General features: G+C 39.2%; 1 protein-coding gene across 1 annotated transcript in view; it reads right to left on the reverse strand.

Annotated features, from left to right (window-relative positions):
• The window catches only part of COP1 (COP1 E3 ubiquitin ligase), a 133,220-nt gene that overhangs the window by 97,765 nt on the left and 22,974 nt on the right, over positions 1-12,481 (reverse strand). The window contains exons 7-9 of the mRNA XM_086462377.1: positions 10,369-10,428; positions 8,374-8,450; positions 3,379-3,436 (exon numbers count right to left, since the gene is read on the reverse strand). Of these exons, the coding sequence (XP_086318503.1) occupies positions 3,379-3,436; positions 8,374-8,450; positions 10,369-10,428 (195 nt within the window). The remainder of the gene's footprint in view (positions 1-3,378; positions 3,437-8,373; positions 8,451-10,368; positions 10,429-12,481) is intronic.

Consider the following 12,481-nt stretch of genomic DNA (forward strand, 5'->3'; position numbering starts at 1 on the left):
ACCTGACATGCAACAAAAGCTGCTTTTAGACAGTTCTTGTCTCCTGAACCTATGCAAATTTATTGATTCTGGCCTCATGCTCAGGACAGACAGCAGCAAGCCTTAGGGAGTCATGTCTCGCATCTATACAGATATACAGACGGCAGAGGCCAAAGATACCAGGCTCCCAGCTTCACAAATCAAACAGACTGTACATCAAATACTTCCTAGATCCCTGGGAGACAGCTCATTAAAGAGAGGTGTTTATTTTGAAGAGTGAGTTACTGAATTACTTCTTTTGAGGCAACTCAGTAACTCTCCATAAAGCTAAGCAAATAAGGATTGAAGCAGAAGACACCATGAAGTTCAAAGGTTAATTTAAAAGAAGTTCATGAAACTCATCATTAAGACCATTTCCCAACCTACCCAAGCAGTAATAGCGAGAGGTAGAAGCAAAGGCTTGAAACTACATATGTAAGCTCTCCTCCTGAAGCAAAGCAGAAAATATAGTACTTCCCCGTTTAATCACTAGTAAGGAAAGGGAACAAATTCCTCTACTACACAAGAAGCACGAAAAGCACCTTGCTTTTGTTTATATTTAGGAAGTCTCACATATTACACTCAAAACTAACAGGGAAATAGATATGAGAATCACCAAGTTCCTTAACGAACAACATCCCTGACCACATACAAGGCCCATTACACCACCCAATGGCACTAAAAGCCCACTTCACATACAACTCCCCCTCAATCCACAAAGGAGAACAGGCTGCCCTCATTACAGCCATCAAGTAAGCCAACAAACTAAGTTTACAGCCCGCTCAAATTCTGCTTATACCTGTATGAACAGTGGGGAAAAAGGAAACCCCAATGAATGAAGCCTCCAGATGCCACTTGCTGTGTGAGGACCCTGGCTATACACCGACATAGTGACTCACATTTGCATGTTGACAGCACTTATGGCCTACGCAGCTTGTTTCATCTTGAAAGCAACTTCGATCTCAACACACAACTAGAACACTGGAAAGTACTCCTACATCAACACCTTTTAACTACAATTTTCTAAAGTTTCACAGCTTTAAGAAATGCTTAACAGAACACTTCTACAGCATCTTCCTATTAATTTTGTACACCAGCCTGCAAGCGCTCCAGTCTCTCTCAGCATTATCAGGAGTGATTAGGGCTCGAGACTACTTCAAGCATCAAAGAGCAATCACTTCAGTCTCAAGTTAAGACAAGCTGCCTGACCCAAGCCAGACTCGGATCTGCCAGATGAGCCCAGTCCACATTGAGATGGAATCAACCACGATAAATATTTGCCTGCTGTGTGATTACCTTCTGGGTATCCAGAGAAAGATACCCACCAGAGCAGGTTTCAGGCTGGCACATGGTGACCCAGCTGTGCTGGGAATCAATCTGCGTTAACATATCGTCATCAGATCCCTCCTCAGTTAAGCATTTTAAACTGCTCATGTTTTACCAAAACATTTATTGAGTTTCTATGAAGTCTGCTCCCTGGATACTTGTTAAGTAATGCTGGGAAGTAGGAAGAAAAAAGTGACAGAAAAATAAAAAAACCATCCTCAAGCATTTTTTATTCAGCTGCTAAAACTACTATGGTTGAGTACATTACTTCAGATTGCTCTGCTATCAAGAGTGATTTTACTGAGTGAAGTCCATCAGGTGCTCTGAAGAGTCCTTTAACAACTGTAGAAAAGCTTCACAGCTACACACAAGCTCCTTATTTCTAGCAAAAAAAAGAAAGGTACTGCCCCTAAATACTACCTGTAGAATTCCCCAGGGCCTATGTGACTTGTCCACTATTCAGCTTCTGGAGTAAAACTGTCCTGTAGCTTTGTAGTATATAAATTCTTCCCTAAGAACATGTTTGTGAGCACCACAAAAATTATATTGAGAAAGAAAACTATGCTATCCATTCTAGCACAGCTTCCTTCCTACTGTCAGCAGTACCCAATCTATGACTTTTGCCATGACTGACAATTAGGAAAAAAGCCCAATTTATAATCTTAAAACTATTTTTATGGTAAAGTCTTGCTGAAATTAGATTATCTTTGAATGAAGTGTCTAACTTCAAGAGTTCCCTTTCAACTCTCCATCCAAACATATATTAAAGTTTAATTTTAAAATTTGTACTAGAGTACAGATCTTGCATTCTTGAGGACAAAAAGATGCATTTGAGGTTAAAAAAAGATTATTCTCACACAAACAAGGCTGTCATACAGAATGACTAGAAAGACTAGGTTGTTTGTTTTGTGCACTTACCAGCACTATAGCTATGCTATTACTTTAGTCTTTGAAATAGAAAGAAAAGTACTTGAGACAAGTAGTGTCAGTGGAGATCAAACACACTGTACCATATCAGAGTCCTGAACATAAAATCTCTATCCACATTTCACTTGCCCTCTATAGCAAGGTAGAGCTACAGTTCTTTGTTCAAGCAAAAACCTCCCAAGATCAGAGCAGCAGGAACAACTCTTTCCCCACAGATTAATGGATGGAATTTTCTAATTACCAATTAGCTATACAGCTGCAAACCCAAAAACCCACATGCACTTCACCCCAGAATGTGGGTGTTTCTTCTTTACATCAGCAACTCCATCAAATAAGATCCAACAGCACTTGTACCTGTTAATTCACCAATTTGATACTGCTGTGTGCCATGGATGGTCCACCACCACCAGAGAGCACTAAAGGCACAAGCTGGCATGTAACCAACAGTCCATCTGTCTAAATCAAAACTGTTTAACCTTTTTTGAAACTGAGCTAGATATCAGTGTCATCTTCCCAGCCCAGCTGAATCACTCCGAGCTGCAAGACTATGGCAGTGCTGTTTCACATTCAGGAGGCCCTGTGGCTCACACAGTTTGGAGGCTGTCTGACAAACAGCTTCACTATATATGCAACTTTTTAACCTTTATGTGAATTCACATTAGTTTGTAAGGCCCTCAACAAGGACAAACTACAAAGTGTCTGTATGTTTGGAGAATGAATTTTTCTTGTTTTGAGAGTCAAGCTTTAACCAAAATTATTTAAGTCAGTGCAAAGGGTCAGGGATTTACTTTTCTCCCCAAATGCTGCCCACTTGGGAGAACAGATGAAGAGCAAAAGACATTGCCTCTTCCCTGGAAGGGTCAGCTTTGGGAATAAAGTCAGATGTCTAAATATATTACACCAGATTTCTTGGACATGCACAATCATGCGTAGTCATTCCTAGAGCTGTAGTCTTGGCTCTGCTTTGCCCATATAACCAGTTAAAAGAATTTGCAAGACTCAAGTTGACTGGGACCCTGGAGATGGACGGAGTTGTGCCTAATCTCTGCCCAACCTCAACATTCGCTCTCCCATCCCCGCTGTGCACAGACACATATATTACCTTACCTGAGAACTGCCACTGAAGCCTGGAGGCTGGCTATACTCCGTGGAGTCAATAATACTACTGCAAAACCAAAAGAAACAGTCTGCTTAAATCACTGTACAACCATCCTTTATCATTTTTAACCTGTTTGCTATTCCCACTTTTATATCCTGCAGCATATTTGCCTTTGAAATTCATTTTACAGACAGGGAACACAAAGTTATTTTTTGTTTGAGGGTTTGGGAAGGATTTTTTTTTTTTTTTTTTTTTAATACAAGCATCTCCTAGAGCAGAATGCTGCCACACACAATTATGTGTAGTGCAACCTCATAATTTCTAATTAGAATGCAAAAGCATATCTTTTGTATGAAATATGCAGGATAAGATATTCTGAAAATAACACGCTACCGTTGGTTTTCAGTTCCTTTCAAAAAAAAAAAAGTTTAATGCTGTGGCATTTGAAACAGCACTGCAAAGAAAAAAGCTAGAGAAATCAGCTTAAGACAGACAGTAGTATTCCAGACACCTATGAAGACACACAAAACTACACAAGTAACGAAATACAGAACATACTGACAGTCAGGATTACTATTATTAGAAAATGCTACACCATATATAGCTACATAGTGTCTATAACAACACGACACTCCTTAAATCACTGTTTTCAAAACATAGCATGCATATGCAAACTCACAAGATTTAATTTTCAAAACTGCAAAGTGATCTACTGATATAAGTAGAAGACAGGTGGTTCAGTATTCTTGCCCATACGGGCAAAACATTTAGCTCACAGTAAGACACCAGAGCCAGATTAAAGCACCCTTATCGCTCAAGTTTAAAATACTTTTAGGACAAGTAAAGGTTGGTACACAAGAACACAATTTTATTAATTACAAAGAACACATTACAGACATCACCAGGATTTGTTTCTAAAAATTTTTTATCATTCACTTGCTTCTGCTATGCATTGGCCTGGGCAGAAAAGAAACTATTTGGGTTCATTATTCTCAGTCTTTCTTACAAGGTAACCTTAGATTTAAGCATTGCTTGGTAAAGCTAAAGGTTTAAAAAGCTGCTAGAACAGTGCTACAGGTCCTGGTTTTGCAAAAGATGATTGTACCTATTGATGTCTATGTAATAGCTGCCAGAACTGATGCATAGACTTGACATTACTGGTCACAAAACAAATGGTTTGGCTGCTAGTCGGGGCATCTGTATGTCTAGAAGAATGAAACAGTGGTACTAGTGCTTAAATATTTCTCTGAATGTTTTAAAGCTCCCCTGGAGGTGGAGAGAAGTAGAAACAGAAGATGAGAGATGATTTTAAAGTCTCATTAGTAGTTAACTTGTAAGATGAGATTGATTTGGCTTCTGTTACAGGCAAGACAAAAGCTGCAAACCAAGAAAATCTAAGGGATAAAAATCATTATTTGCTGCGAGCTATTGCAAGGGAGAAAACAGCAGAGCTGTTTCAGGCATGGCCAGGGACAATGCACTTTAAATTAGAATGTGGCCACATGAAATAATGAAACAGATACAGGAACAGTACAAATAAGATACTTGGCTGGAAAGCGATGCAGAAGGACTCCATTCTGAGACAGGTACAGTGGCAATTAACAGCAAAACAAAAAGACTTATGGTGCCTGGTCTCGTTTTGCTGCAGGTTGTCTGGTGATGCAAAACATTCAAGAGTGCAGACGTCATCTCCCTAATCAGAATACAAATCCTAAGTAATTTCTGTGCTGTGCCTGTAGCTGATGTAACTGGCACATGCTTGAATGTTTTCCCTTTTAAAAACAGGACACAAATAATCAGAACAATACAAAAATGTCTTCTGAATTCTTTTTAAAAAGCTATAACATTAGGTTCAATTAGGAAATTCAGGTACACCAACACCACACATTTAAAAACCTGGAACAACAAGAACAAAAACACAGCAACCTGCAGACTATGAATCCCATTTGTTATATCCTTACGGGGGTGGGAGGGGACAATTAGAACAAATGGAGGGGAAGGAGATCAGTATTTCAATAACTGAACTGGAGTTACCAGGCAACTAATTTTCAGAACAGATTCTTTCCTCAGAAAGAGTGATAGTTTGTTATTGCTGTTACTGCCTGAATATGCAGTCACAGAGAAACTGCTTATTTGTATCTCCTGTTTGCACCATTTACTGGTAGCAAAAATAGCATGCACGCCTGTTCAGAAAACCCTACACTGAACTATTTGGTTTTTTCCCTTATTCTTCCCCTCTCGTTCCCTATTAGTATACAAAAGCCCAGCAATCTGCAATGCTGTAAACAAGTGCTGCGCTATTACCCAATCTAATATTTCATCATACTCTGTACAAGCATAAGAGAAAACACGTGTTTCTTGAAGCCAAGAACATATTGAACATGAAAGCTGTACTTTTTTTTTTGCTAAAGAACTTACGAAGGAAGATTGGGGGGAGGCATAGTAATTTCGTATTTTGAAGATGTTAAGAGTGTGGGGGGAAAAAACTACATACAATGAAAAGAAACAGAGAATTAATGAAGCAAGCCTGTGATTTAGAGGAAGTAGATGAATAAGGGCAAGTCACTAGAGACCAGATAAAACTGAATTCCAAAGAACTCTATTTTCTTGAACTTAAAATTCAAAGGCTAAAGATTTTCTCCATCTCAGCACAGGTCTATGATAACCTTGTACTATTTATAAGACACATTAGTAAAATTTTATACAATTATATTTCATTAGAGGGTGTTAAGCATGTTAACAAGTTATATTCCAATTTAAATATGCCATTTTAATTCACTGATAAGTGAAAAAGTCTCTACAAGTTTAATAATATTTTAACATGGAAGTGAAACCATCTCAAACTATATTTGTATTTCATTCTTAGTGGCTCATAGTATCTCTAAAATACACTTTGGAGATTAAATATTTCAGTTAGAGCTAAAAAAAAATTAGCATATTTTAAATCTCCTATCAGTTGATCTGCAGCATTCTTTCCAAGAAGGAATCAAAGATACAGTTTTTGAGATACTCTCCAAAACTTGGATGTAATGTTGAAAAGAAAATTAATTTCAAGGGCTAGACCTTTCTGGAATCTGAGGTCTAGTAATTCAAACCAATTCAATTACCCGAACTACACAAAACTGTCAGGATACGGCAGGAACAGAAGTTACAAGATCTTGTCCTGCAACAATTGATACCTGTTCAGACACTTCCTTCACATACTATTTTCTCTTCAACCACTCAAGACTACTTCTTAACACAGGAATATCATTAAGAGAAAAGGGGTTTTCTCGAGCCAAAAGTAAAAGGCAGCCTCACATACCCTAGAAAACCCCTATCCTATTATATCACACCGCTGGCTTGTTGTACCAGAGGAAAACCCCAAAAGTTCAAGACAGTTGAGAGGGAACCAGACAAGTGTAAAAGATGCGGCAAGAAAGGTCTCTGCACCCACCATAGTCTAACCCACTGACATCTCCCAGGAGACCTCGGGTGATGCATATCAATCCAAAGTCACTAAAATATTTTGGACACCACCTTGCATCTTCAACAACAAGAACCAAGAATGATTGACCTGAGGACATGAAATAAACTGCCACAAAAGAATAATAAGAATTTCTCAGCAGACTGAAACCCCGCCATTTTTTTTTACCAGAACTCTTGGCCTTAAAATGTTATTCCAGCTTTCAACAGATCAAGTTCTTTAGGAGCTTGTTTGTTAGCTTGACTCAAGTAAGAGAGATACATTTTCTACTCATAAGTACAATCTTCTGTTAAAAAAAGAAAGGCTTCTAGGCCTGAAGGTGTTCAACGTGTAACAAATTCAGCCCAATGAGTGCTCAAGTTTTCACCAAGCAGCAGTACCATGAAGCAAACAAGCAATCTCTTTAATAGCCAATAACCAGAAAACTAGTAGAACTCGACAAGAATCTCATCAGCTTCACAAAACTGCTTCTTGAAAAAAATGGCAATAACCCACACCAAAAAAAGCCCACCTGCACCCAAAAAATTAAATCAGCACTGAAGAGCAGAATAACAAACACTGTTCCCATCCATCTTGGCCATATTCCTGTCCTGTACCTCAGGGCCAGCTACAGCTTCATAGAAATACAAGATTCTGGTCTCTGTGTCCAGAAGTAGCATCTTGGTAAGAAATCCCCGCTCCTTACCAGAGCACTGTATCTAAATCTCTGTAGGGGAGGAAACCTGATAATTTTTCTTACTTGCTTCTGGGCTATTAGGTTTAGAGCTGCTAATTGCAGAAAAGGTACCAGTACAGTTTTATAACAGAAGTCAACAGTTTAGAGAACTCTACTATTAAAAGGTAGGAGAGATGATCATTCAATAACAACTTGGCCCTGCGAAATCAGGGCTTTCTTAAAACCAAAAACCATAGCTATAAAGAAGTAGAGCACTTCATGTGGCACATGCAACTCAGACAAAAGAAGTATCTGCAATCTTATAATCAAGAAAGCAAGCTACATAGTATTTCAGATGAAAATCCACATTGAAAAGATGTTATTAGAAAGGCATTTCATTAAATCAAAACAGACAGCAGATAAACAGAATCAATAGGCTGTATAATTTAAATTTTGATCCTGTGAGCCCATACCTTTAGCCATTCAGACTGAGTGGGGAAGCCAGAGGACACCAACATCATACAAAATTAAGACCTTTCATATGCCAAGCAGAACTGCAGAAGAGGTAGCATGTATTTAACAGTAATATTTCATACCATAGCAAAGGCTTATGACTCAAGTTAACTAATCCACACTACATTTAAAAATATCAGCTTTGCACAGCATCTGGTTGAGTAGATTTTTCACCCAATTGCAGACTCAGATGGCTTTTTCTTCACCGATTTTTTTACATAAAGTTTATACCAATCAAAAAAAAGAACAGGAAAATATTGTATGGCACTCAAATACTAGTTTCGCATGTGTTTTGGGCATGGCGAGGACTATCAAGTACAGTGCAATATGTACAGCTGGAAATCCAAGTTCTGATTGCAAGCTCCATACCTGTGTGAAGGTGAGGGAGCCTCAAACTGTGGCACCGTACTGTCCTCACTGACTGGGGAGTACAAGCCACTCATTTCCTGAAACAGAAAGCCATGTTACAGCAAAGCTGACAAAATTTCAATAGCAAGCACTGTCTAATATATGGTGTTCACACAGCAATTTCTTGGTTTTCCAAACAGATAACCAACTATATCTACATTTATTCAACTCTCTCCTATAAGTCTTTACTATACCTGAAGCAGCATTGGTTTTCTTACTTTTTTTTGTTATCATTCCAACTGGGTTTCAGAAATCCTATAACTGCAGTGCCTTTTGCTCCAAAAGAGGCAGTTCAGAAGTTTATGCTTCAAAAAATCAATGGATTTGGTTACCATCCAATTGTCTCTAAACCAGCACCTCCCTTAAACATGGCAGCAGCAGCAAGCTGTAACTGCATTTCTGAGATACGAGCAAACCTATCCAACAGCCTTTACAGCTGGAAAGTAATGCTGGATACGGGTCATGGCAAGAACAGCCACAAGACAACAGGGCAAAGGTAGCATCATGCCCCAGACTTAAAAGAGGATCTATCAGTCTTCTGTGGGGCGAGTGCACAAGAGAAAATTTGCACATAAACTTGGCTTTGTCACTGCCAGTCTAAATCACTGCTGTGCACTCAGTATGAGACTGTACCTTTCATCTGTTTGAGAAATGGAAGCTATGCAGGATGCTGCAGCTCATTACTTAGGGGGGCAAAATGTTCCAGGACAACATTACTGGTGCTTTTCAAACTCCCACTAGGTGCCCATTAGTTGTTAGGTAGAAAGTAGGGTATTTGTGACAAGACAGATCCCAGGCTTTAGAGGTCAGAACTAAGGTCACTATCACACACCAGATACACACCCCAGCTGCAGTCCACTGAAGTGCCTGATTAAATAGCAGAAAAGCAAGTAGCTAGATATTCTTCAAGGGATCCTGCAGTTTTGGGAATAGCTTCTTCTAGATCTGAAGACCTATTTTACCACTCTTAAGGAAACATGCTAAGGTATATTTATTTCCCAAGAGCTGAGAAACATTTAGGGAAATGGGTCTGAAAAATGCTGCTATCTACCAAGTTACAATTTGCATAGCTATCAGCTGAAGGGAAGTTCCTGCCGTTGTCAGTTCTATTTGTATTTTGATAATTCATCAGTATGCATCTAAATTGGAAGTGAAAAAAATCTAAAAGGGTCTTGGGCAGTCATTGGGAGCTCGTGCTGACTGCTTGAGATGAGCAAGACTACAGAAGCAGACCTGCAAACTGATTCTCAAGAAGCTTTAAGGGAATGTTGTCTTGAGAGGTGGTAGTCTGATGAACTCCTGAAACATCAGTTTCCTTCTCCAAGATCAAAACACTAGAATGATTAGAGGAAAGGACCAAGGAGGTACCTAAGGACTTAATAAGGACACAAGGATTGAACTGATGGGTTTACAAATACTTGGAGAATAATTCTTAGCAAAAATCTCAAGATATCCCCATCATTAAGGAAATAAGAGAACTGTACCAGAAGGTAGCAGATTGCTTGATTTGACACGCAGCAGGAGCTGCTTCTGCTCCTACCCAGTGTCTGTGTTACGGCTCTCTCACACCCCTCAATACCTCTCCACTTCAAGTGTGGCATGCTGCTAAGATCTAAACAGCCTGTGCAAATAGCCGGAACATTGCAACATACAAACATTGTGAGTTATGATTAATATACTGGCTGTCGATTTCTAGCTATTATTCTAAAATACTTACTACCAAGACAAAAAAATTGAAATATATGATTATGTAAGAGTCACGTTTCGACAAAGCCCCCTCTTACCAACCTGCAGCTTGCACACATCGACTAAATGAACAAATTAAAGGCATCATCTGTTTATTTTCCCATTACTGACTCGAATACCATAAATTTAACACAGCAGCCCCACAGCAAGGCAGACAGCTTGATGAAAAAGAAAAATTGCCAGACTCAGAACAACGTCTGGGCACCTCACCTCTACTCGTTTAATATCTTCTTCCAGAACACTTAGCTCCTTCTGGATCTGCTCCAGTTGCTGTGGATAAGAGAACAGGACAAGTCTAAATCAATCTGCAGTGCAGCACCAACCTAAATTACGATCTTTTCGGAGAGGAACCTGAACTATCTTAACTGGCATGCTACAGGATTCAAAAGTCACTTGGCAGGAAGTTCATATGCATAGACTAACATAAGCGTGCACACAAACCACATTCGAGACAAAGTTGTTCTTGTGAAACAAGAGCATGGGGTACTTTGATATCAATCACAAAAAGACCCACATCATTCGAAGTAATACTATTATGCTTTTCCTCTAACACCTTTCATGCAAGGTATTTAACTGAATATAATTAGAAAAAACATCATGGAAGACAGCACTCATCTCACTCTTCAAGAAAACACAAAATCTTTTGCTAAAAGTTATTAAGAGTATTTCTCTTGCTAGAAGTTAAGCTGCCATTTGCCAATTTAAACTTACTGATAAAATTTTTTTGATTGGCAAAAACAAACACCTATTATGACCACAGAGATTTGCTCCTTGCACCAAGCAAGTACCACATGGCATTTCTTTCAAAGGTGTGATACCCACCTTGGATTACATCACAAACTCCAGTCAACTGGAGGGCTATCCCTGAAGGGGTCAGAACTGGACTTCCCTTCTCACCAGCCAACATCCCTTTTCCCTTCTTTGTGTCACACATAGTATTTTCCAGGTTTTTCAACTACTTTTCAGACAGTCAGCAACCTGGGTTCACTCATCTCTAGCAACTATGAAGCTACAGACTTGACAATTGTTTACTCCTAAGCAAGAGCATCATCTACTTACCAGCTCTAGTTCCCACCCTCATTCAGCAGACATGTCCCATTCAAACACCCACAGAGCCTATACCCAGCCTTGCGAGACTCACATGCAATTCTCTAGGCAAGAGCTCAAAGTCTGGACCTAAACAGACAAAAAAATTCAGCTCCAATGCAAGTCTGATTCACTAAGGCGCACAAGTCTAATGAATACATTGAGAACTGGAAGTCCATCTGACTCTCCTCAACTCACAGTAAAAATCCACTGACAACTAGCACTGTGGCCTGTGACCAGAAACTTTTACTAAGTCGGCAAGTCTACTGAAAGCTTAAACACAACACATTCTCTAAAGACCAGACAAATTTTTCTCATTTTGAGTTTACAAGGGAATATCAAATTGCCCAAACCCAAAGTTACTAGTATTGCAAGACGTACCACCCTTAGTATGACATATTCCCAAGGATATTTATCAAGCTACTCCCAAAGACTTATTCACTCGAGAGCCTAAGCTTGACCCTTTAAGTGACAGAAAGTTTTTCTTGAACAAAAATACACTCATCGCTTAAACCCTCACTATTAATCAGCATTCCAAATATCTGTGTACTCTGCATTAGATAATCCACCACTTTAATTTACCTTTTCAACATAAAAAAAAAGTTTCTGTCCCTGAAGACAGAAGAAGAAAAGACCGCTGGGTCCACACCTATTTCTAACATGGCTGCTTCTTCCTTGGAATGAGATGACATTCTATTTATATCCTAATCTCTCTACTCTGAAGGTTTCAGTTTGTATTTGGAGTCACAGGCAGCACAAGTTTAATGGTTTAAAACTAGACTGCCACAGGTAATTTACAAACCACACACCATAACAGATAATTCCATTTTCACTTGCAAAACCTACAGCGAGAATAGCAGGAGGTGCTAGAGCTCCAAGATTAGTGGTAGAGGGACACTTGCACAGCACAGGTCCTGACTGTACTCAGCTCCAGCAGACAAATACCATTAGTCCCTCACTTCCATAAATCCCATTTAAAAAAGAAGTTACAAACACACAAGATCCAAAATTACAGCAAGGAAATCAGCTATTCTACAATGTACTGGCTCACAGCCAAACTGGACAACTATAAAAAATAGTTGATGGCTGTTGCCATCACAAACAGGAGACCTTTTTATAGGAACAAAAGCAGAGACCGTTTTATTGGCCAGCTTTCATAAATGACTGCACAGAGCCAAGAGTACATGATCTGGGACTTCATTTACTAATTCTTCCTTCTAGTTATGTTAAGGCAAGC

Source organism: Leptosomus discolor, chromosome 3, assembly GCF_034619465.1.
Source record: "Leptosomus discolor isolate bLepDis1 chromosome 3, bLepDis1.hap2, whole genome shotgun sequence".
Taxonomy (NCBI): domain Eukaryota; kingdom Metazoa; phylum Chordata; class Aves; order Leptosomiformes; family Leptosomidae; genus Leptosomus; species Leptosomus discolor.